General features: G+C 32.0%; 1 protein-coding gene across 2 annotated transcripts in view; it reads left to right on the forward strand.

Moving 5' to 3' along the window:
* LOC145286065 (delphilin-like) overlaps positions 1–25938 on the forward strand; it is a 207777-nt gene that overhangs the window by 57489 nt on the left and 124350 nt on the right. For both annotated transcript variants that reach the window (XR_013869095.1, XM_080134738.1), the window contains exons 2-8: positions 5498–5900; positions 8738–8919; positions 11592–11746; positions 17217–17330; positions 19619–19774; positions 21715–21809; positions 22952–23079. Coding sequence is in view for 1 of the 2 variants with exons in the window: in XM_080134738.1 (XP_079990864.1) it covers positions 5537–5900; positions 8738–8919; positions 11592–11746; positions 17217–17330; positions 19619–19774; positions 21715–21809; positions 22952–23079 (1194 nt within the window). In the remaining variant the exon portion in view is untranslated. The remainder of the gene's footprint in view (positions 1–5497; positions 5901–8737; positions 8920–11591; positions 11747–17216; positions 17331–19618; positions 19775–21714; positions 21810–22951; positions 23080–25938) is intronic.

Genomic DNA, 25938 nt, shown 5'->3' on the forward strand with positions numbered 1-25938 from the left:
ACTTTTACCATCCGACTCCGCAACCCTGGTTTCCAGTCGTCCTGTACTTCACTTGCCACTGGTATTTAACAATGTCGTCTCAGGAGGTTGGAGATTGCGCACCTCCTGCCACAAAAATTTCATGCACAAGCAACCCTTCGTGGGTATCCATAGTCTGTCTAAGACTGGAGGAGCTTGCTGGTTGTGCATATATATATATATATATATATATATATATATATATATATATATATATATATATAATATAAAGCTAAATGTGTGTGTGTGTGTGTGTGTGTGTGTGTGTGTGTGTGTGTGTGTGTGTCTGGTCACGAATAGGCTTCTATATGGTTGACTATTTTAAAAAACTGATTACATATAATGATAGAAGATGTATCGAGACACAGGAATGGGTATGTTTGATCTGGCAGAACAGTGGTTCATTAAAATTGTGGGATCTACGTTCGCGCCTGGTCCACAAAGTATAGAAATAAAACATTTAAAAATAAAAAAAAACGTTTACAAGTGTTTTTGGTATAGATGTACATAAGAATACTTTGATAAGTATGTTTTCACTTAAATAGGGATGGTATAATAAAATTGTAGGGTCTGCGTTCGCGCCTGGCCTCCATAGAATGGAAATAGGCACAAACTTAATAAAGACTTTTCATATCTATCTGCGTAATTATACTTTGATAATTATGTTTCAGTTTGAAGAAATATTGTATAATAGAATTATGGGGTGTTCATTTGCGCCTGACCTCCATAGAATGGAAATATGTCACAAAGTTTAACAAGGTTTTTTAATATAGATCCACAGAATATTGTGATAAGTGTTTCCATATGAACAGGTATGGTATAATAAATTATGGGTTTTATCTATTTTATTTTTACTTTCATCATATTTTGCTTTGGTTTTGATACCCCCCAAATTCGAAGCTATCGCTTTACAACCCTTTCTTTTCATAACCTATCATACTTTCATAAATCAGAGTCCGTTTCTGAAGGCTGTTTTTTAACCCAGTCAACGACGGGTACTTTTGCTAGTATATATATATATATATATATATATATATATATATATATATATATATATATATATATATATATATATATATATGAATTAAGTCTTTTTTTAATTCAGAAAATGTATTTTCCATAAGATGGCCGAAAACTATCAATAAATTCTTTTCAATAATACGTTTATTCAGTGTTAGATATCCAATCCAAAAATGCTTGTACAAAAATATTTATACCCCCCTCCCCTAAAAAAAAATAAATAAATAAAACACTCAGGATTAAGAAATCATATATCAGTTAGCTGAAATTTGTTGGGTAAACTTATTTTTAGTCAAATTTTCCGATGGTAGATTTGTTGTAAAAACCTTTATAACAAAGGAAATTAATTTATCTACAAGTTTCCCAAGTTATCATGGAAATACAAAAATAATGAATGTACTGTTTTCTTTGTTTGTTTTTTTTTACAGATATTGTAAAAAAAAATAAATAAAAATAAACTGGTATGGACTTATTTATTTATTTTGTTGTTGTTTTTTAATAACTTTGGTGTATTTATATTTTAACCTCTGTGTTCTTTTTATCAAAATCTTTGCGATAAGAAATGCTTCAAATATCAGAAAATAACTATAGAAACGAACTTAAATCGACACCATTTAATTGATTTTTCGAAATTGTTGTGACCTTTTGTTATTGGAATTGGAATCAGAATCGGTAATTTTATTGGAATTGAAAATTTAGAAGAAAATCGGTAATTGTATCAGAATCGGGAAAAATATTGGAATCATCCCATGACTAATGAGTACATCCGGGTCTTTCCTTCTTACAAGATTGTGATTGGCTGGTTAAGCCATAAATACTGACTGGAGAATCCAGCCACAATATTAATGTTCCTGTGGTGGCAGTAACAAGACTCAATAAGGCTTTTGGATTTGTTCTTTAAATGATTGACAAAGTTCTGAAAAGCGTGGTAAACATTAATTAAAATCAATTAATTAATCTTCTTTCTTCTATATAATAAAGTGAAGCTGATCTACTTCTCGACTTTTCTAATAGATCACGTTCTTCACAGAAGATCAATATTTGATTCTGACTAGCAAGTCAGTGATATTATTGATGTATGTGTTTTCCAATTAAAAACTCCAGTTGATTCTATCAATTATATGCTACATTCAGCCAAATATTTCTTTTAATAATAGATAATTGCAGATATACATTGTGGTTTTTATTCAAATGCCTATAGTTTCTTGTTTACTGTCTTATGCATGTTTCACAACTAATGATAAAAAATTCTTTAGTTTATTTGGCTACTCTTCAGAGAATATTAAAAAACAAAACAAAAAAACAGACATAGTTTCAAACGCAATATAAAAAAGATAGAAAAATGCTTAAGAAAGATGAGAATGGCAAGAGGAAACCTACAAAAACTCACTTTAAAGATGACCCCACCTATAGAAAATAGTATAAATTCTACCGAAAATAAACTTGATTGTAGATAATTAGATCTATTTTCTGTATCTTATAATCTTATGATTAAATTATCGTTATATAATCCCAAATCAATCATTTGTTTTTTTCAAGCCTACAAAAAAAAAAAAGAAAAAAAAAAGAAGAAAATCTAAAGGCTGTAATTCTGAATAAATGAATGGGGTTATCCCCCTTCCCTTTTTCTTATTACTTTTCATTCATTTTTATTAAAAAAAGAAAAAACAACTACTTCCTTCCAATAATTTCCAAGATGACCCCCTCCCCCACTGGAACAATTAGGTAATTGAAAAGAAGAGATTGTTACTCTTATACATTTCTACCCATTCCTACCTTAATATTTTTCCATTAGACTATAAGTAAAGCATTTCCGTTGGTTATTCAAGTCTTTTCACTTTGTTAGAATCCCTTATTATAGCTAATCCATCATCTCTATACAGGCTAATGTCTATATCATCAAATATAGGGTGTTTTTAGAGGCATCGAACTTAAAATTAACAACTATCCTTTAGTTGTAGATTGGCATATATCCTTTAGTTGTAGATTTGGCAACTATCGGTTATTTGGAGTTCAGTTTAGTTTATTAGTTCTTCATTTGGTTTCACCAGGACTGAGCCACATGTATATGGCACGTGATATGATCAATTAACTGAGAGAAACATTTGATGAATGAATAATGTCAGAAAATGGACCTGTCAACTGACCACTTTATTCATGCAATTATTTTCTTTGGGGATATGTAAATTCCCATGTCTACACTGATAAACTAGACACAATAGACCACTTGGAAGACAAGATTCGATGTATTATTGCTAAAATACAGCTGAATTTAACATGTACAGTTTGTAAAAATTGGACCTCTAGATAATGCCATTTATGTGCAAACCGAGGGGGGGGGCATATGCCCAAAATTATATTTAAATTATAAATGCCAAAAATTAATTTTTGGAATAAACCACATATTTGTATAATAAAACTATTTTTTAATGATTCATTTTAATCTAAAGTTTGCCTTCTTGAAAAAAAACACTCCTTATATTTGTGAGAGTATGTAGAATAAATATGGAGAAAACTAACAAGGGTACATGGAATAAATAATGAGAAAATAAGAAAATTATACACATGGAAATTAAAAAATCAAACGTGTAGATGTGCTGACTAACATAAAAATAAGTAATTTCTTAGATGTCACTGTAAATTTAAAAGAAAATACTTACGAACCATATTTAATGCTAATCCAATATATGTAACCTCAAAATCTAATCACCTGTCATCAATCATGAAACAGATTCCTAACTCTATCAAATGTAGGCTCAGCAACAATTCTAGCAATGAAAATATATTTTAGAAAACAAGCAATATTTACAACTTAACTCTAAAAAATAGTGATTATCATAGTATGTAAATTAAATATCGCAACAAATACCAATTGCTATAATAAAATTAAAAATAGAAAGAAAAGAAATATAATTTGATCTATTCCATGTAATCTAATTGGGGGGAGGGGATGACAATATGCACACGATTGAAAGATAAAATCTTTCACTGCCAACCACTAAATCTCTGTCCTCTCACCTTCGATCTTTTATAACGTCTTTTTAGGGCAACTAATTAATTGATATGCAAATTAATGCATGTCAAAGCACACGCCACCATGATTCTTAAAGATCATCTCACATAAACCTGTACCCAGATCGGCATTCACATTCCAGGTCTTCCAGGCACAACTAGCCCCCACTATATGGCTAGTCCGGTTGGAATTGCAACAATCTTTTAATGATGCACATCTCAAGAGTTCGACTCTAATCATATTTTAATTTTTTCATTTCACAATACACTTTTTATAAAGCCAAATGGAATTGTATTGTAATCTCTCAACAACACTTTTCATAAAGTCTGATCCAAATGGAATATAAATCACTCAATTTTCATGATGAATTTTCACAAAATCCAATTCTGCGCTTGGTCACATCAACTTTACATTTCTGTGGAAATTAGCAAAAAAAAAAAAAAAAATGATAATTGACAGTTTGCACACGACTTTTTTTTTTTTTGTATCCTTCGCTGTCAACCACTTGCCTCTTATCCTTTCACCTTTGGTCTTTTTATAACGTCCTTTTAGAGAAATTAATGCATGTCAGACTACATTTGCTCTATAATCAGATGCTAAAAAATAAACAAGAAATTCTTAAACCTCATCAAAAAACACTTCTGTATAACCAATTCCTTGCCCAAACTTTTTAATAAAAATAACTAAAAGCTGTCCCGTAATTGCTGCGAAACCTACAGATGATAATAAAGCACCTAATAATCAGATACTAAATCGGATCAGTAAGGAAAGAAACTTTATCATTTAGAGAATGCGCTATTAAAATAAGTTAGATACGAAACCGTTAATAGAAAAAAGAGAATTGCTCTACATCAAAATTTCAGTTATATCAAGTAATATGTTTTTGAAAGCAACAAGGTGAGTAACATGCATTATGATTATTTTTTTAAAACCTTTCCATTTACGATACCCCCCATCTCCAAGAAAGGAAAAGACATTACATTGAAATTTAAAACTAACGGTGTATTATACTGAAGATGGTCGAAACATTGTGAAAATAACGCTGTATTATACTGAAGATGGTTTGAAACGTTGTGGGAATAGCACTCAAGTTGAGAACAGTAATCCAAATAATCCAATCTTATCCATTATAAATGTATTCTGGTTTCTTACATTAACTTGAACACAACTTTTCTTGAGTACGATTTTATGAACAATCAATTAATTTTTTATTTGTTTTTCATGTTAGACATCTATGAATAGTAAAGACAACTTTTTATTTTCTTTTATAAGTTACATCTTTTATAAGTTACATCTTTTATAAGTTACATCTATAAGTAAAAATGAACAAAGATTGACTTTTTGTTTTTGCCAAAAAAAAAAATCGACTTCAAGTTATTCAAAATCAAAATATTTTTACTTGTCAATAAATTGAAAAAACTGAAAATTTTTCTTGACATTTTTCAGATTTGTCTCATTTCATTCCTGTAAACTCAAAAACGAAAAATGTCTTCAGACGAGAAGACATGGCCTCAGAAATATGGATTCAAGATTGTTGGTAATGGTCCCACATTTATTGTATCAGTAGCTCCAGGGAGTGAAGCTGAAGAATCTGGTCTTGTTCCTGGAGACAAAATAATGGAGCTTGATGGCCATGATATATCAGGATTGTCTGCGGATGTACTAACAATTTTGATGAAACAGACTAACGATCGTCCACCAGCAGTTGGTATTATACCAAGCATTTTCCCTATTTATTTGACCTGTACAAATTATCAAAGATGTGGGTTCACTGTGACCAATAAGAAACCAATCATTGTGAGTCATGTAGAACCAACAGGAATAGCATTTGCAGCTGGACTACGAAAAGGTATGAGCAAAAGATCTTATCAAGTGTCACAATATGATCATATCATCCAGTTTTTTACAGCAAGTCTCTATATTGAAGAAGTTTAATATCTATTTGATGTGGATCCTGATTGGGACCATGAAAAGACAACTCGGAACAGGGTGTAGGTTTTACAGATATATTGAAAGGAGGAACAAAATTACAGAGAAAAGTGGTGAAGTAAGCGAGGCTTATTTGTCAGTTAGATATCGCTGGCGTATTTGGAAGAGTCCATCTATAAGTAGGTAACGGTCCCATAATACCTCACTTCCAAATTTTTTTTTTCTCTGAAAAAAAAACAAACTGTTTAGTATTTTTTTTCCTTTTAGGGATCAATACTCAGGGGATTTCCTTTTTCTGCTTGTCTAACCTCGGGAAAAGCCTGTGGTGCGTTGAGGTAAAAATTTTCGAATATGATATCTATTGACTATTTGCAAAATTGTGGTGGTGAAACATTCAAGTCATTAAGTTGACATTTTCTCGATTGATTGAGATGGTGCGTATGTATATTATTGGGGGCTTGGATGATGTAAATCAGCTCTCCCACTTTTTTTTTCACTGTACTCACTTCCCAAAACGTTATGTTATTCTTGTAACTTTGGAATAACACTTTTTCGCCACAGGCGTAACATTTTTGTAGAAAGGGTGACTGTCTTTTTAAATCTTGCTTGCCTCGGAATGAGTTTATTGAACACCGATTTTATTTTTATTGCAAATATAGTTTTTGTGGGCAAGCATCCCAAAGGTGTATTTGAGTTATGTGCTATTTTGTACATCTGCAGAAATTGTTGTAGCACCCTATCTGTCAGAGTCTCTTGTGTCTTGTGTCTTTCTCAGAGCCCTCTTCAAGGTGTCTACAAACCTTTTAGCCTCACTATTTAACCCTGGATGATACTGCGGGGTCGTGATGTGATTCACCTGATATGTATCGCAGAATTGCTTGAATTCATTGAATATAAACTGCGTCTCATTATCAGTAACTACACAAGCTGAAGTGTGCAAATTTTGGCAAGTCTTTTACATTTTAGGACTTCCAGCCATTTTGTGTGGTTGTCGATGACAGTGAGATAGTACTGGTCATTCAAAGGACCTGCAAAGTTGATGTGAATCTTTTGCCATGGTTGGTACGTTTTGTTCACGGTTTCAAGTAGTTTTTGGTGCTTTAGCATCCTTTATATGCATTAACCATATCTGCTATGTCTTTGTCAATGTTTGGCCAATAGATGTAGTATCACATGAGGTTTTTAGTGCAGTTTTTCCTCAGATGTCCCATATGAAAATCTGCAAGATTTTTTTCTGGAAACTGCTGGGTATCATCACTCTGACATTGTCACAAAGTGAAAATACCTCTGGCACATTAGGATCCTTATTATAGATTTTATTCTTTGTGGTCTGGTTAAAGCCCAATCTTCAGAGCCTTCCTTTTTATGTCTGCAAGTATGACTGGGAGCTGTCTTATAGTATCTGCAATTTATTTTGCAGTTAGTTCTTAATATTGCGATGATTGAATCCGTAAATACTTCAGTGCTCTTCAGAATGAGTCGGGATAATGCGTCAGCATGACATGTTTTTAAAAGTCAGGTACTCAATTTTGAAATTGTAGTTTAATAGCTTAACAGTATCATACCCCAATGTAGAAGTTTGTTGCTGGTATATGTAGGTAGACCTTTATTGACCCTAATATCAATAACAGAGGTTTGTGATCCATCTCTAATGTAAATCGTCTGTTGTGAAGGTATCTGCAGAACTTTGTCACAGCAAAAATTATGCCCAATATCTTCTTCTCAATTTGTAAGTATTGCTTTTCCACAATCACGATGCATGCAAAATGACTTTCCTTGTTCCATCTGGTAGCTTGTGTAAAATATAGGTTCTGATGCTATAAGAGCTGGCGTCGCTTGCTACGATTATCTCAAGCTTGTGATTATAATGAATATGAGAAACATCGGATGTATGTGTCTTCTTTATTTTTTTTAATGCAATTTGGTATGCTGGTGTCAAACTCCAGGTTTTATCTTTTTAAGAAGTTCATTGAGGGAGTCTTTAATTTATGCATATTTTTTAATAAATATTTCATAAAAATTTGTCAAGCCAAGGAAACTTTGCAGAGCTTGGATGCTGCCTGGGGCCAATATGTTTTTGATCATGTTAGGATCCGTCCATCAACCGTCTTTATTAATTATATGCCCCAAGTATTTTATTTCCGATAGAAAAAAATTACATTTCGCTTCCTTAACTTTAAAACCATATTCTTGGAGTTCATCGAATATGCCTATGCTTTGTCACCGTACCTTTCTGAGATGGTCTTTTATGGCATCCTTGACGGTCTCCATGTACCCAGCACTATGTGATGTATAAAATAGTTCATTTTGCTGTTGTAGTTTGCTACAGATTTTCCGTAGTAAATGACCACCCATGCATGGCAAAAAGTCATGCTTTTCAAAAAGTAACTCTGTTAACATGCAAAGAAGCTGAAGGTACAGACAAAAAAAAAGACATTTATAAGCTGATTTCCATGAAAAAAAAAAAAAATGAAGGCACAATAACATGTGTAACATGTGAATGAGAAACAAGAAAATCATAACTAATTTAATTTACAACATCTTAAGTCTCTAGAAATAAATTAATGAATTTTCAAAGGATGGCCTACACGCTAAAATTACAAACAAAATACCTTGATGTTGCATGATTATAGCAGACAATTAGAACTGATTAATTTCACTTTGACGAGGAAACCTAAGTAAACCCATCATTTACGACTGTTACTATAATAATTCTAATATCTCTTTGTGGATCATAGCTTTTAATTTTCTTTACAGGTGACATTATATTAGCAGTGAATAACAAGCCTATCACCAAATTCGGTCGCAGGGAACTGGTACTGATTGCTGAAAATGAAAGTGTTGTTTTATCAACCATTCCTACAGGAATGAGAGAGAGCACAATCACAGACGATTTCAGAGGACCCCAAATAAGAACTTCTAAGTTCCTTTTTGCAAAGGTAACCATGTTCTTTTCTACAATGAAAGCAAAATCCAAACTTTATTTGATCGTATTTCTGAGACGAGATATTTTTCTTACGGACTTGAAGGTCTGATAATAATAAAGACAAACACAGTGGTATAATTATATTACAGAAAGTATGCGTCTGATTCAGTGGCCATAACTGCTGTCAATAACTACTATAATGTATGATCATGACTGGATAAGTCCATTTATTGTGGAAATAGATAGATCAACTTACACCATAACAGTTATTTACATTGTTGTTCTTATCTTGGTTGTTCTCATATTTATAACTTTTCCGATGTTGTACTCTCCAGTCTTCTTCCGGTGGTTTTCTTGTTATAATTTTGTGATCTATAGACTTTCTCAATATCTTTTTCTCAATTGATATTTTCTTAATTTCCTTCTACAGGAATTGAAATCACAATTTTTAGATAGAATTCATTATACTCTTCAATAATCTAATAGATAAAGACGTGTAAGAGATATTATAGCAACATCAAGCAAAGGCAATATATAGCAACACCAATACATATCAAAAGAAAACGGATAATCTGAGAATCTTTTCACTGATTTAACTATCCAGAGAGCATGGTATCAGCTATGAAGAATTTTTCCTATCTAACATGTATGAAAAGATTGTCTGAAAACATTCAAGTATATGTAATTTATGATGTAAGAGCAGTATTCAGGAGTGACTCAACTCTCCAGAAATATCTCATCTGAGTCAAGTCTCCTACAGAAAATAAAAACATGACAAAGAACTCTCTATATGACATTTCATGTAAATGTGGAGAAATTTATAAATGTGAGGCATGCTGTCCAATAAAAGCCAAGTTAGAAGATCATCAACAAACCATAATATTAGAAAGTTGAGTATAGTTGACCATATTAGAAGGGACAAGAGAAACCATTTACCCTAAAGGGACGAAATAAAAATGATAAATAGAAAAATGGTGGAAAGTAGTATGTCTCGACGAAATAGTCCATAAATTGGGCGATAATGATTTCCCAAATAGACCTAGTATAAAATTTAATAAAATATGAGAACAATTGAGTATAAATAATAGATTGGAACACCATTAATATAAAGTGTGTCTTATTGATTATATGCAAATCATAAACATCAAGTATTTTGAAATTAATTATTTATTTTTCTTTAATTGTTTATATCTAATCTATATAAAATGTCTAGCTCACACGCAAACTGATTTTATTGCTGTTATTTGAAAAATTCTGTGTAATTGATAAAATAAACAAATTTCACTGTGAACATTTTATTTGTAAGCACAAATTTTGCATAATACATTTTACTTGCTAGACAGATAGAATATATAAAGATAAAAGAATATAAATAATAAAGTTCCCGGTTATATACAAGAATAAAATAATAAAATTTAAATTGAAAAAGAAAAAAAGCAGACGACGAATTAACAGAAGTACAAAGGAAAGTATTGCATCATTTGCACTTCTGCTCTTTTCTTTTCAACTGACTCTTGTCGAAATTACAAAATAATGTAACAATTACATCAGTCAAACGTTGAGATAAGAACAGCAGTTCAAATAATCCAAATAATCATTCCTCATCTAAAATTCTGATTTTGTCTCATAATTTGATAAATTCATATAATGAAGCTATACGTTTTGTTATTTATTTATAATGCCCATTGTGCTAAAATTCTTTTCTTTTTTTTTTTTTTAAAGTTTAACGAAAATAGAAAAATTTTTTAAAATGCTTATTGAAATTCTTTTTCATAAAATTTTTTACTTTAAGAAGATTTTACTCTGAAACTTCCACTTGATTAATTATTACTAATATTAAGGGTCATGTAAACTTTGAAATGTTCAAAAGATTTGTATTATTTGTATTATTCAGACAACTGTTCTTATCTTGGATGTTATTTTCGGTGAATGTAAATTTTTTTCAAGGATCTGTGGTTTAATGGACATAAATACTAAGTAATAATCAGTTTTAAGTAACAGTCTTCTAGAGGTTGAAAGTCCAATATTCGGTGTGGGGCATATTAAGAATGCAATTACTTAACACTTCTACCCAATAATGGCTGAGAGAACAAGAGCAAACTACCCTCGTGAATTAAATAAATGGTTTGGTTCGAAATTTCATACAGTTCAACATAAAAATTCTCGAGTTCAGCAAAATACACCTGAAGAAAGGCATAAATTAGATCATCTGAAATGTGATAAAAACAACACCCAAGATGAGAACAGTAGTCCGAATAATTCAAATAATCCAAATTATTAATCCCAATCTTACAAATTACGAAACATAATGTGAAAATGATGATAATTATAATTTTTAAATTGACCAGGGTTTCAATGATATTAATAAATCTAACAATCTGTCAATTATTTTGGAAGATTTTCTATTTATGAACGTATTTATTTATAACACATAATCCAAATGGTCTATGGCGCTATTTTTTTAAACTGCGGCATTTACTTTATTCAACTTGTAGTGAATCTTGTCAATAACCATTGTTTCTAACGACCATATTCATAAAATATGGTTTATGAGAGTTTGATTTTTAACAAGTATTAATTTATTATTAGTTTAATTATTTAGTTTAATCAATTTTTATTTTATCTTATGTAATTTGTTTGAAAAGATACCTCTTTGTTCAGTTGAGTTTTAAATTAAATTTTTAGGTTGCTAAATACTGCGGCAAGGATTACCACAAAAAGATGACACTGGTTGGAGTATTAACAGAATATTCCAAAGATTGGGACATCCACAGTTTGTGTTTATCTTTGGACAGTATATTGAAAGATTCATCAGACCGAAAACTTCTAAAACACATTGAGTATATATTTTCTTTTACTTTGTTCTGCAAAAATTAAAAGAAAAAATAGCAATGTTGAAAATGTCGTATCCTCATTATATTACACATAATATTTTAATCCCATTGCAATAAAATAATCTCATTTAATAGAGTTATAATTTCATTGTAATAACACTAGCAGGCCAATCATAAAATGCATTTGAATATGATATTTTAATTTATGCAGATTTTGTATTTATTATTATAGAGTAGTGGTCGCCTGGCGTAGCCCGGTCGAAAAATACTCTTAAATATATTTTAATTTATGCAGATTCCATATTTATGTTTATAGAACCAATACTCTATTGATTATTATATTGTACCCGACATATTTTAGCGATTTTAAAAATAGAAAAAAAAATGATTTAAGTGCCATCAGCTAGAATCGAAACCAAGACATGTAACTCTCCTACCTAATTCGTTACAGCTTGATCTAAGTCAATACTTAAAAAAACAACATCTTTTAAAAATAAGGTTCTTAAAGGTATATTTATACCTTTAAGAACCTTATTTTTAAAAGATGTTGTATATTTGAGCATGTGTAGAAATGACCGGTTTAGTTGACTTACACCTGCCAAGTTCCATTTCTTTTTTCAATTTTGACTACTTGCTAGCTATTTTTACCATCTAAAAACCAAATCAAATTTGTTCCACAGGTCCAAGTACCCTATATATCAAGTTTCAAGTCTGTAGATCATAAATTGACCGAGTGGTTTTGTAGAGACCGTTCATCATGCAGACATACAGATAGACAGACAAACATACATATATATATATATATATATATATATATATATATATATATATATATATATATATGTATGTATGTATGTATTATGTGTGTATGTGTGTGTGAGTGTGTGTGTATTGATAGATTATAATCTCATTGTGAAAATATTATAATCTCATTAAAATAATATCATAATTTTATTGTAAAAGCATTGTAATCTCATTGTAATAAAACTATTATGTAATAACATTATAATCTCATTTCGATAACATTATAATCTTATTGTGATAAAATTATAATCTCATGATAATGTGATAACAATCTCATTTTAATAACAATAGCATTATAATTTTATTGTGATACCATTATAATCTTATTACAATAACATTAGAATGAAAACAATATAAATAAAATATTTTGAGCAATTTTGGCCTTCTTCATTGAGTTATAGACATTGTTATTTTTTTCTTTCTTTATTTTTTCATTGTCCAGCTATAATGACAAATGCCAAGAATAGCCTATCTCTCCTGGTGTCAAATGGAGGCAGCAATAATGTCTAGCTTTCATATAGAGAGCATGCTGGTAACGTGTGTAAGAGTAACAAATCCAATATTTCTACATTGAAAAACACCATTTATTTTTATTACTTAATTTATTTCCTTACAAAATTCTTCTCATATATCATTCACCTTATAAGACTAAGATTAAAAAATGTTTCAAAGCAGCAAAATAATCGAACAAAACAAGAAGGAAATTATTTGAAAGAAAACAAATGGACACTCTGATTTCAAAATCAATAAGTCTCCTGTGCATCATGAGTAAGTTGCTGGAATATGTGTTGAATAGAGAAGTAATCAACCATCTCAGCAAAAATAACCTTCTTAGTGACACACAATATGGTTTCTGTTCTGCTAGATCTACAGCAGATGTGTTTACAGTCATAGGATTAGCGAATCTCTCGACGGAGGCAACCTTTCTAGGGCAATTGCTCTTGACATATCTAAGGCCTTTGATAGGGTATGGCATAAAGGTTTACTTCACAAGATCACCAGCTATGGTATAGCTAAAAATGTCTTCTCAATTATTAAATCATTTCTTTCTGATAGGTTCATAAGAGTAGTAGTTGATGGGCAAAAATCAGAAGCTCACAGTATTAATGCTGGAGTCTCTCAGGGGTCCATCCTCGGCCCAACTCTCTTCCTGATCTACATTAATGATCTTCAAAATCACATCCTTACATCATTTGTAGACATTTATGCTGATGACACTACCATCTATGGTAGCACATCTAAGTCAGTAAATGACCAAGTTCTCTCTGATTCTCTCTCCTCTGATCTTGAGCACGTGGTACAATGGGGAAAGGAGTAGCTGGTTACTTTTAATGCATCTAAAACCAAGCTTCTCTCTTAACATCAACAACGTTCTGATCCACATCTGGCATCAGTTGAAATGAATGGCTCTCAAGTTTTGACAAGCTTCTGGGCTTGTCCTTTACTCCTGATCTTAAATGGAATAGGTACATCAAATCTGTTGCCAAGGCCGCTGGAAAAATGGTGGGATCCTTCTATCGATCCAGTAGATATCTCACTGCTGATGCAATTCTCTATCTATATAAGAGCCAGGTACGTCCAAGGATAGAGTACTGTTGCCACATCTGGGCAGGAGCTGCTAGAAAGGACTTGTCTTGCCTTTATAGAGTTCAAAATAGACTTCGTAATCTCATAGGAGATATCCTTTCCTTTTCCTTGCAACCTCTATCTCACAAAAGAGATGTTGCGAGTTTGTCTCTGATGTATCGTTATTTTCATGGAAAGTGTTCGACTGAGCTTCAGTCTATGGTCTCCCCTCGCCAAACTTTCACAAGAAACACCCGTCTAGCTGAAAACACTATCAATAATTCCCCCCACTCGTTATCTGTGCCTAAACCTAAATGTAGATTCCATGAACAAAGCTTCTTTCTCAGAACTGCACACCTGTGGAATTGTCTTCCATTTTCCTGCTTTCCAGCTGACTACAATATAGTTGTCTTCAAGTTTAACATAAACAAGTTCTTGATGAGCCGTCCCACTTGTTAACAAATTTACTGAATTTCTATTACTAACGATTACTATATTGTCCAATTTCTGCTGTACACTCTTTAACCCTTATCCTCGAGTGGCCTCTTGGCCTTAATAAGTGGTGATGCCTATGTAAAAAAAAAAAATCAAAATGCAACAAGTCATGTAAAAAGACAGTTTAATTTTCTTATCACTTTGCTTTTGCTGGGGGTGGGGTATTCTACCAGATGCCAAACATTCTCTCATTAGTTTAGTTACTACAACCGAGAGGTCTTTTTAAGACTTTAACCGTCCCTTTAAGTGCTATTGTTGTATTTCTCTCACACTTGGTTCACCGGGTATATTCGCCAGATAGTTTTTGAAATTCTTTTTCATTAGCCCGGTTGCTCCTGTAATGACTGGTATGATTGATACCTTCTTAAGATTCCAGTTTCTTTTCATGTCATACATAAGTCCTTGGTATTTTGTTATTTTCTCCCTCTCTGCCTGTTAAAGCTAGCATCATTAGGGATGCTTACTTCAGCTAGGATTACCACATTCTCCTTCTTGTTCCATATCACTATGTCAGGTTTAATAGCCTCATTTTCTAGGTATGTAGCTGTAGGAATTTCGTAGTCATAATAGATGGTGTGTGACTTATTTCCAATTGTTCTTTCTGGTACATGTTCTCAAGACTTGCTACTACATTGGATAATCAAGTTTTAACAGATTTTCAAGTGGAGATATTTACACACTCCACTGTGTTGCATTGTATAATAGCCGTCCCCAAACAGGATTTTACAACCGGATGTCAGGTCGCTCACACTCTCTACTTCTGTGTGGCAGAACTTGCACTTGTTATTGCTGAGATCACATGCCTTATCAAGCCTTATCTTGAGCGGCCATTATCATTCACTCCTGAACATAGTGAAGAGATCCCTTTTTTAAGCCAATCTACAGAGCCTTCTTTATCTATATATTCCTGTGATAGTTCATCCAGGAAATACTTTGCAGGCTGTTGGTTAGCCCATTCTTCCATTTTTCTGTAATGGAAAGTCTTGTGCAAAATGTTTGGCCAGTTTTGTGATGGAAGTAGTTCTACTGGCTCTCTTTTCTTGGTGTTCAAATACCATTTTAAGGTTTGGATTCTGAGAGTTTATCAGATATTGCCCAGTGCTCACAATAGTGGCTCGGTGTTGATGGTCAATCTCTGACAAACCTATACCTCCTGCTCATCTTGGTAGATACAGTCTTGGTAGACACTGTTTTCTTTATATTACTCGGTATAATGTTAACATTTTTCTTGTTTTAGTGTCTAGCCTGTTAATTTCTCTCTGTGGCCAGACAATAATGCCAAAGCTATACGTCACCACTGGCATAGCTAGTTGGTTGATAGCAATCACTTTGTTTTTGTTTTGCAAAATTTTCTGATATGACGCACATACTCTTTGCTTATTTTTTTCTCATTCTGCTGAATTACATCGTTTTCCTTTATGCCAAGATATTTGTATTTTCCTGTTCTTCTAGGTCTCTGATCTTGGTATCCTCATCAGGCTGTATGTTTTCTGTGTGGATCTTCTTTACAGTTCTGATGGAGCACTTTGCACATTTATTCATAACGAATTTCATACCAATGTTAATGGTATGTACATCTAAATGCTTGTCGAAGGCGACTTGAAATTAAGATCATTACAACCTCCTTTGGTAGGCTGTTTCATGAAGCAGAAACACAGAAAACAAAGAATGGTGCCTATCTTCTATTGAGATAAAAGTACATTTTTTACTGGGTCCATCAAGACCACAAGTTGGTGCTGAGGTGAAAAAAAAATATCAAAAGGTAGATTTAAATTCTCATTGAAAATGTTGTACACCAGAATCGCATCACCTTGCATCTCTATAATTTCGCATAAAAACAAAAAAAAAGGGGGGGAATAGGTTTTATTTAATTTAGAATCTTCTGTTCGTCTTTTACTATTTTTTTTGTTACAAAATTCTTTTATTTTCACTAATTATCAAAAAGTCAGAAGTAATAGTTTATTTCATTCAGAAGATTCTTTATCTTTCAACTGGCAATCATTAACTCTCATTCTCAGGAATTTGTAGTTTAGCATAAAATATGTAAGTTATCTTCTATCCAGATCTTCAGATTTCCCCAGATAAATCAGTGTAAGGATTTAATAAGTCGTTCATGCTAATCTTCAAATCCCACGGTTCAACTGTATGTTATTTGTCTGCTGCTAATACTTTTTAACTTTCATACTTAGATGTTATGTTCAACCAACACCTGTCACATCGCTACAGTATTGCATCTCTATACTTGTTTTACAAGTACTTCCACAGAATGTGTTATCTGTACCATCTCAATATAAATACTCACGACTCGACCCGACCTGACTATTAACAAAATCCAACCCTCTTTACTGTAGCGGTCCCTAGATGCTGGAAGATTTCTTACTCTTATAGCTTCTTTCCATTTTTGTCTTTGGAATTCATCTTGCTTTCTGTTTCCCCTGCAGCTCAACTCCCCAATCAGGTTATTTCTTTATAAATCTGTCCCCTATGTTTCAATGCCTTGTTTGAGGTGAACAAAAGTAAAAAAGAAGAAAAAATGTTTTATGGAAAGAAATGTAGAAAAAATTGCTCACTTCTTGGATCGTTGTGTAAATTTCAATTCATCATCTTTCAGACCGTTCATTCCCAGACACCAAAAAGATATCTTTAAGCCATTATTGAAGAAAAAGAAACTCTACAAAGATTGCAATCATTTGGCTTATATGCCAAATGAGCCAGCTCAAAAACTGTGAGTTGATGACTGATCTTCTTTCTTGAATTTTATCTTAATGTATATTCTAATAGCATTTTCTTACTTTATTATCGCAAGAAACTTTAATCTTTTAACAAGGACATTGTGTGAAATACATAATAAAACACATGCAAATATATGTTGTTATCAACGAGATTATTTTTCAGAACATAATATTCTGTGCTTAATATTTATTACTAAATGAAGATACTTGACTCACTAGGAATTATCCATTAAAAAAAAATTTAATAAATTAAATGCTTATTAACCAATGCATTAAAAGACATTTATTCGCCATTATCAAATTTAAATTTAAATGTCCGTATAAATATTTACAATAATAAACTTTTTCAACTACTAAATTCAAAAAGATATATTCAGAATACCAGGAAATTTCATTGAATGTTCTGCAAGCTCGTAACATGCAAAGAGAATATATAACCAACTTTGGTGTGAATACATGTGAGAGAGAAGAGGGGGTATTTGTTTGGTTGACCGAACTTGATAACTATGCATGGTATCCAAGACAGTATCTTGGTTTGAGGAGTTGGCAGAGATAAATAATGAAGAGAAATGCCAGACAAGAAAAATATAGATAATAACAACAATTACTTTTACCTCATACAATTTCTACAAACATCTGCAGAAATGTCTGACCAGAATTGGCCTTATTATCCATAAAAGAAAGTGCAATAGAGATCAAGAAAAAGGGACAAAACTTGATTTCATTACTTTTATTATTAATTTACCAATATTATATTAGTATACCATAATAACTTTGTTGGAATATTATGTACGAGGTGCCTTCATTAAGTTTCCAGACTTTTTTGTAAAGGCATTTAAAACTGCCGTAAACTCTTGAAAATTCAATATGCTATTGCTATACATCTTATGAGATGACTGACCAATTTTTAGGATTTCAGATTCAAATGAACAGCTACAGTAGGAATTGTAATACATCCTACTAAAGCCTGATTGTCACAGTTAGTGAATTTAAAAAATACAATCTGGATATGAGAATACTTTAGATGAATGATATGCAATAAAATTCTGTTTTAAACTTGGAAAAAATGCTACAGAAACGTATGGAATACTTCAGACTGATTTTTTACTATCTTGTATGAATCGATCATCAGTGTTTGAGTAGCATAAGAGATTCAAGGAAGGCAGGGAGTCTTTGAGGGATGATGAGAAGTGTGAGGAAGGAAGTTAGAAAACCAGAGTTGATTGGCCAAATAAAGAATTTCATGGATAAGGACCATCGTGTGTCTAGAGAGGCAATAAGTGCACAGTTTGATGTCAGTGTCAGAACTGTCTGCACAATTATTTGCAAGGAACTGGAGATGCTGAAGATTTGCGGAAAGTTTGTCCCAAGGGTGCTCAGAGAAGATCAGAAAGAAAGAAGTTGTCATGACAACAGGGAGATGATTGAGCTGATCAATTCAGATTCCGTAGTTCTTGATGTTCTGGTGACTTGTGATGAAAGCTGGATCTACTGCTATGAACCAGAGACCAAGAGACAGAGTTCCCAGTGAAAGCATGCTTATTTTATCTGCATAATTTATATCTTAATAATTATTTGCATGCATATATCCCAGACCCAAGAAGGCAAGACAGAGCAAATCCACCCAGAAACTTATGATGATTCCTTTTTTTTTTTTTTGACAGCACGGGCATGATCTACATGCACTGGATTCCTACTGGACAGAAAGTCAACAGGGAATAATATGTTGAGGTTTTAAGGGAGTTGAAGAGATTCTGTTGGAAGAGGTCACCACTTTTTAAATTGGGTCAGTGGCATTTTCACCAGGACAATGCACCAGTCCACAACTCCATCCTTGTCACAGACTATTTGACCAAGATGGGTATCAAGACAGTTCCTCACCCTCGCTATAGTCCAGACCTTGTTCCTTGTGACTTTTGGTTATTTCCTAAGCTCGAGGAAAACCTTAGAGGCTGTCGTTATGAGACAATTGAAGAGATGAAAGAGGCTGTGATGAGGACTTTCATGGAGCCTTCCAAAAATTGTTGGAACGGTAAAACAAGTGCATTGTAGCCGGAGGAGATTACTTCGAAGGGAACTAGAGTTTTATGTGCATACATCAATAAAAGTGCCCATATGAAAAAAAGTCTGGAAACTTATTGAGGGCACCTCATATTTTAAATTATTATTTTATTACTTATTCAATAACACACAAAAATAAAAATATCAAAATATATATATTTATATCATCTAAGAATGCATGATTTCATTATTTTTTAGAAAAGTTTTTGAATATTTGTAGGAGCCTTCGAATACTTCGGGGAGACAATCCCTATGGTTTTGTAATAAAAGGCAGTTCTCCTGCGCATGTGGAATGGCTTGATCCTGGGGGACCTACAGATTCAGCCGGATTTCAACCAGGAGATTTCATTGTTTCTGTAAATGAAATCGATACAAGGTGAACGATTATCTATTTCTTAAACAATGTATCATTTCTTGTTTATTTATATATAAAACATTTTCTAGCAATGTAAATTCTGCTCAGCATCAAAGTTTTCACCAGCTTTAATGAAGAGAATGTAAAATTAAAATAAAAATAAGTATCAGTTCATTAATGTGCTTGCTAATACTTTGATTCAAAACTAAGTATTTTATAACCTGAAAAATAATTTTATCTGCATGATTTATAACTTAATAATTATTTGCATGCATAAAATGTACACAATGTGACACAAGGTCGATTTTGAAATGTTGCGAAGGTCATCCTATGATAATTTAATTTGTCACAATAAGTGCACAATAATTAGATACTGGTTACCAAAGCTATGCATATGCACCAAGAAACAACCTTATTTCAAAAGTAGAAGTGAAAGAGAGAATTATTTCAATGTTATTTACAAATATAAAGTATATAAAATAGCCAATGTATATTAACAGCATATATACCCAAAAAAATCAAATCAAATGTATGTTAGTAAATGACGCCACATCCACTTACTAAATGTAGCAGAAAAACATGTTCGTCATTTGGAAAAAATGCAAGTCTTAAAATACAGCCATTGACACAATCATATTCTAAGACATAAAACCAAACAAAAATACCCCTCCCATACAATCAAAATCTTTGTCATCTAAGTGGAAGTAAAGAGTGCCATCAAACAATAAAGAGTAGGGGATGAAATCAATGCACACTGCATAGTTAAATTCCCATGGTTAAAAATATTTGGAACCTAGTAAAAGAATCTCCTTCTTTGTAGAACTCACAGATACTAAACTTTGATCTTGAGAAAAAGTATACATCTTTAAATAATCTTATCGTTTTTATGGGTTGAAGGAAAACACAAGCAGATGTTTGACGTTGAGAAATAAATACTGATAGATTTTCAAGTAAAAATAAAACTGGACGATTTTCTGTAAGAAGTTACCGAGTGAGGAAGAAGCTGAAACAAACCTGCATGCAAATGGGTTTTAAGTATAAGTGTCAAGGCATCCTGATAATTCCATCATCATTTTGTTCAGCATGTCCTTCCATTTTGGGAAAACACACACACATGCAATCAAGGGTTTCTTTTGAGATTGTACTGATAAGCTTTAATCACATTAGTAATCTATTCTATTCACAATCTATTGATTATTAGACTATGTTTAATCAAATCTTCTCATGTTTAATTATAACCAGTTGCTATTGTCTTTAGAAACAACCAAACTGATATAGATACACTTTATATTAGGTTTCTCTAACAACAAATTGAACAAATGCTTAAAACTAAACTCAATTAAATATTTTCATTTGCAATTTTAAAATATGTTAATTTATATTATTTTATGACCAGATATAACATCATGATGTTCAATATGTGATTCATATCCATATATAGTTCAAATTTATTATTCAAGAATATGTACCAATCTCATAAAAAGGGTTAAGAGAACATTTTAACCTTGGCTTTCAAGAAAGACAATATACTTCAAATATCGATGTATAATTGTAGTAGTAGGGATGATTTGTTTATTGTAGTAGTCTGCTCGCGGGCTACTTACAATCTTTTACAGATGAAAGAAAACAACTTTCTTTTTTGAACTGGCTACTAGTAATACAACACCCTTTCTGATTTTCAATCTTCATGTTCGGTACTCTAGTAAGGATAATGGCATCATGTAGCACTGGCCACATAATAAAAACTAATAGAATGCACATATAAAAAAAGGATAAAAAGGAAAAGTTACACTGTAAATTATAAACTTACACTTATGAAGGTACAAATATTTTTGTTCTTATTTCTTTCACTTATACTAATTATAGGACAAGTTTTTTATACCAAGATCCACTGCTATAAATTATTTGGAAATATTTTGAAATGGCAAATTACTTGAAGTTGCTTATTTTTCTTATTACAGAAGTTTCAGTCATGATCAAGTGATAAAACTGCTTCAGTTCTGTGGTCCAGTTCCTACAATTGAAGTAGAACGATATGCAATTTCTATGAATGAAGGTAAATGTCTGAATATTTATTTGCATGCATAGAAGGTACAAACTGTAACAGAAGTTGTGGAAAGAAAGGCTGGTCATCATTAGTTACTGGAAATCTTAAATCTGAAAACAAATTTAAATCGATAACCAATATATACAACATAACTTATTTACAAATATAAAATGCAATGCTCTCTAACTATTTACAACTTTTTATTTTGACACATATATACACACAAATTAAACAAAATGTATAGATAAATGAGTCTAAGGAAGTTAGCAAACGCTTGGACAACATAGGTTCCTATGTTCAAATACAACCATTCACCAATGAAACAGAGAAACAACTCAGAAATAATAATGTATGCAAAAAACATTTATTCTCTCAAACCTAATAGTGTTCACTTGGTCATTGTATCCATGGGAATGCGTACAATAAAGTCTGAGAAGGATGTGTATGTGTATAAATTGATGGAAATGTTTTACACCTTGTGAAGTGTGTGTGTGTGTGTGAGTGTGTGAGTGTGTGTGTGTGGAGCGCATATGTGTAAGTGTGTGTTCATCAGCATCCATGGTCAAAGGTATGTTAGTAAATGATGCCACATGATATACATTAATAAGCTTCTGAAAGTGCTCATCTACTAGAGATACAAATTAACAAACTTTAAATAATGTGGGTGACCTGCATCAGAAAATATGGGTAAATAATCTGCTATTATATGAATGTACATTTTTATGATCTTAACTGATTACTGATTAAGTTTTTCAGATAAGGCTCTCAATTCTGATTCTCTGTCAATGGTCTCAATATCCATGAAGAATACACTGCTACATCTTTTCTGACATGATGTGTGCAAATCTTCCAAAGATTGTTTCTAAGAACTATTATTCACTTCTTCCATTAATGTATCAACAGCTTTCACCATAGTCATCAGTTTATGGAACTTCCTATTAGTATGCTCATGACTTAAGCATGTGGTCATTTTTATTAGGATATGTATGGGTCAGGCTAAATAAAATATTCCCCTCTTTCTTGGCTCATTTATTTTTTAGGGGACTATTCATTTTGATCTTCCTCCTTGGTTTTTGTATAAATATAAATATACCGAAAAGCCTTTTTTTGATAGTTTTCATGGTTCTCTGTTTTGTTTTTTTGTTTTGCAGTTGGGAATAATATATCCTTTGATACCATATCAAACATTTCTTCAACGTTCAGCATGGAATCTTTCTCTTGGATCTGCAGAGAATTCAATCACGTAACAGATGCAGAAGGATGGTCATTTAAAGCCAAGGTAACATAATTCTTACAATTGTCATTGTATCCATGAAGATGTGTAAAATAATATCTTACATGTGTCTTACAATAATGTCTTACGAGTGTCTTAAATGTGTACAATCATGTCTTACCTGTGTCTCAAATATGTACAATAATGTCTTACATGTGTCTTAAATGTGTACAATCATGTCTTACATACGTCTAATAATGTCTTACCTGTGTCTCAAATGTGCACAATAATGTCTTACATGTGTCTTAAATGTGTACAATCATGTCTTACATGTGTCTGAAATGTGTACAATCATGTCTTACATATGTCTAATAATGTCTTACCTGTTTCTCAAATGTGTACAATAATGTCTTACATGCGTCTTAAATGTGTACAATCATGTCTTACATGTGTCTTAAATGTGTACAATCATGCCTTACATATGCCTAGTAATGTCTTACCTGTGTCTCAAATGTGTACAATAATGTCTTACATGTGTCTTAAATGTGTACAATAATGTCTTACATGTGTCTGAAATGTGTACAATCATGTCTTACATATGTCTAATAATGTCTTACCTGTTTCTCAAATGTGTACAATAATGTCTTACATGTGTCTTAAATGTGTACAATCATGTCTTACATGTGTCTGAAATGTGTACAATCATGCCTTACATATGCCTAATAATGTCTTACCTGTGTCTCAAATGTGTACAATAATGTCTTACATGTGTCTCAAATATGTATAATAATATCTTACCTGTGTCTTAAATGTGTACAATCATGTCTTACATGTGTCTTAAATGTGTACAATCATGTCTTACATGTCTAATAATGTCTTTCCTGTGTCTCAAATGTGTACAAAAATGTCTTACATGTGTCTTAAATGTGTACAATCATGTCTTACATATGTCTTCAATGTGTACAATCATGTCTTACATATGTCTAATAATGTCTTTCCTGTGTCTCAAATGTGTACAATAATGTCTTACATGTGTCTTAAATGTGTATAATAATGTCTTACATGTGTCTTAAATGTGTACGATCATGTCTTACATGTGTCTGAAATGTGTAAAATCATGTCTTACATATGTCTAATAATGTCTTACCTGTGTCTCAAATGTGTACAATAATGTCTTACATGTGTCTAAAATGTGTACAATCATGTCTTACATGTGCCTGAAATGTGTACAATCATGTCTTACATATGTCTAATAATGTCTTACTGTGTCTCAAATGTGTACAATAATGTCTTACATGTGTCTTAAATGTGTACAATCATGTCTTACATGTGTCTTAAATGCGTACAATCATGTCTTACATATGTCTAATAATGTCTTACCTGTGTCTCAAATGTGTACAATAATGTCTTACATGTGTTTTAAATGTGTACAATCATGACTTACATGTGTCTCAAATGTTTACAATAATGTCTTACATGTGTCTTAAATGTGTACAATCATGTCTTACATATGTCTGAAATGTGTACAATCATGTCTTACATATGTCTAATAATGTCTTACCTGTTTCTCAAATGTGTACAATAATGTCTTACATGCGTCTTAAATGTGTACAATCATGTCTTACATGTGCCTGAAATGTGTGCAATCATGCCTTACATATGCCTAGTAATGTCTTACCTGTGTCTCAAATGTGTACAATAATGTCTTACATGTGTCTTAAATGTGTACAATCATGTCTTACATGTGCCTGAAATGTGTACAATCATGTCTTACATATGTCTAATAATGTCTTTCCTGTGTCTCAAATGTGTACAATAATGTCTTACATGTGTCTTAAATGTGTACAATAATGTCTTACATGTGTCTGAAATGTGTACAATCATGTCTTACATATGTCTAATAATGTCTTACCTGTGTCTCAAATATGTACAATAATGTCTTACGTGTGTCTTAAATGTGTACAATAATGTCTTACATATGTCTGAAATGTGTACAATCATGTCTTACATACGTCTAATAATGTCTTACCTGTGTCTCAAATATGTACAATAATGTCTTACGTGTGTCTTAAATGTGTACAATCATGTCTTACATGTATCTGAAATGTGTACAATCATGTCTTACATATGTCTAATAATGTCTTACCTGTTTCTCAAATGTGTACAATAATGTCTTACATGTGTCTTAAATGTGTACAATCATGTCTTACATGTGTCTTAAATGTGTACAATCATGCCTTACATATGTCTAATCATGTCTTACCTGTCTCTCAAATGTGTACAATAATGTCTTACATGTGTCTCAAATGTGTACAATAATGTCTTACATGTGTCTTAAATGTGTACAATCATGTCTTACATGTGTCTGAAATGTGTACAATCATGTCTTACATGTCTAATAATGTCTTTCCTGTGTCTCAAATGTGAACAAACATGTCTTACATGTGTCTTAAATGTGTACAATCATGTCTTACATGTGTCTTAAATGTGTACAATCATGTCTTACATATGTCTAATAATGTCTTTCCTGTGTCTCAAATGTGTACAATCATGTCTTACATGTGTCTTAAATGTGTATAATAATGTCTTACATGTGTCTTAAATGTGTACGATCATGTCTTACATGTGTCTGAAATGTGTACAATCATGTCTTACATATATCTAATAATGTCTTACCTGTGTCTCAAATGTGTACAATAATGTCTTACATGTGTCTAAAATGTGTACAATCATGTCTTACATGTGCTTGAAATGTGTACAATCATGTCTTACATATGTCTAATAATGTCTTACCTGTGTCTCAAATGTGTACAATAATGTCTTACATGTGTCTTAAATGTGTACAATAATGTCTTACATGTGTCTTAAATGCGTACAATCATGTCTTACATATGTCTAATAAGGTCTTACCTGTGTCTCAAATGT

This window comes from Euprymna scolopes, chromosome 10 (assembly GCF_053919585.1).
Source record: "Euprymna scolopes isolate OS-2025 chromosome 10, ASM5391958v1, whole genome shotgun sequence".
Lineage (NCBI taxonomy): Eukaryota > Metazoa > Mollusca > Cephalopoda > Sepiida > Sepiolidae > Euprymna > Euprymna scolopes.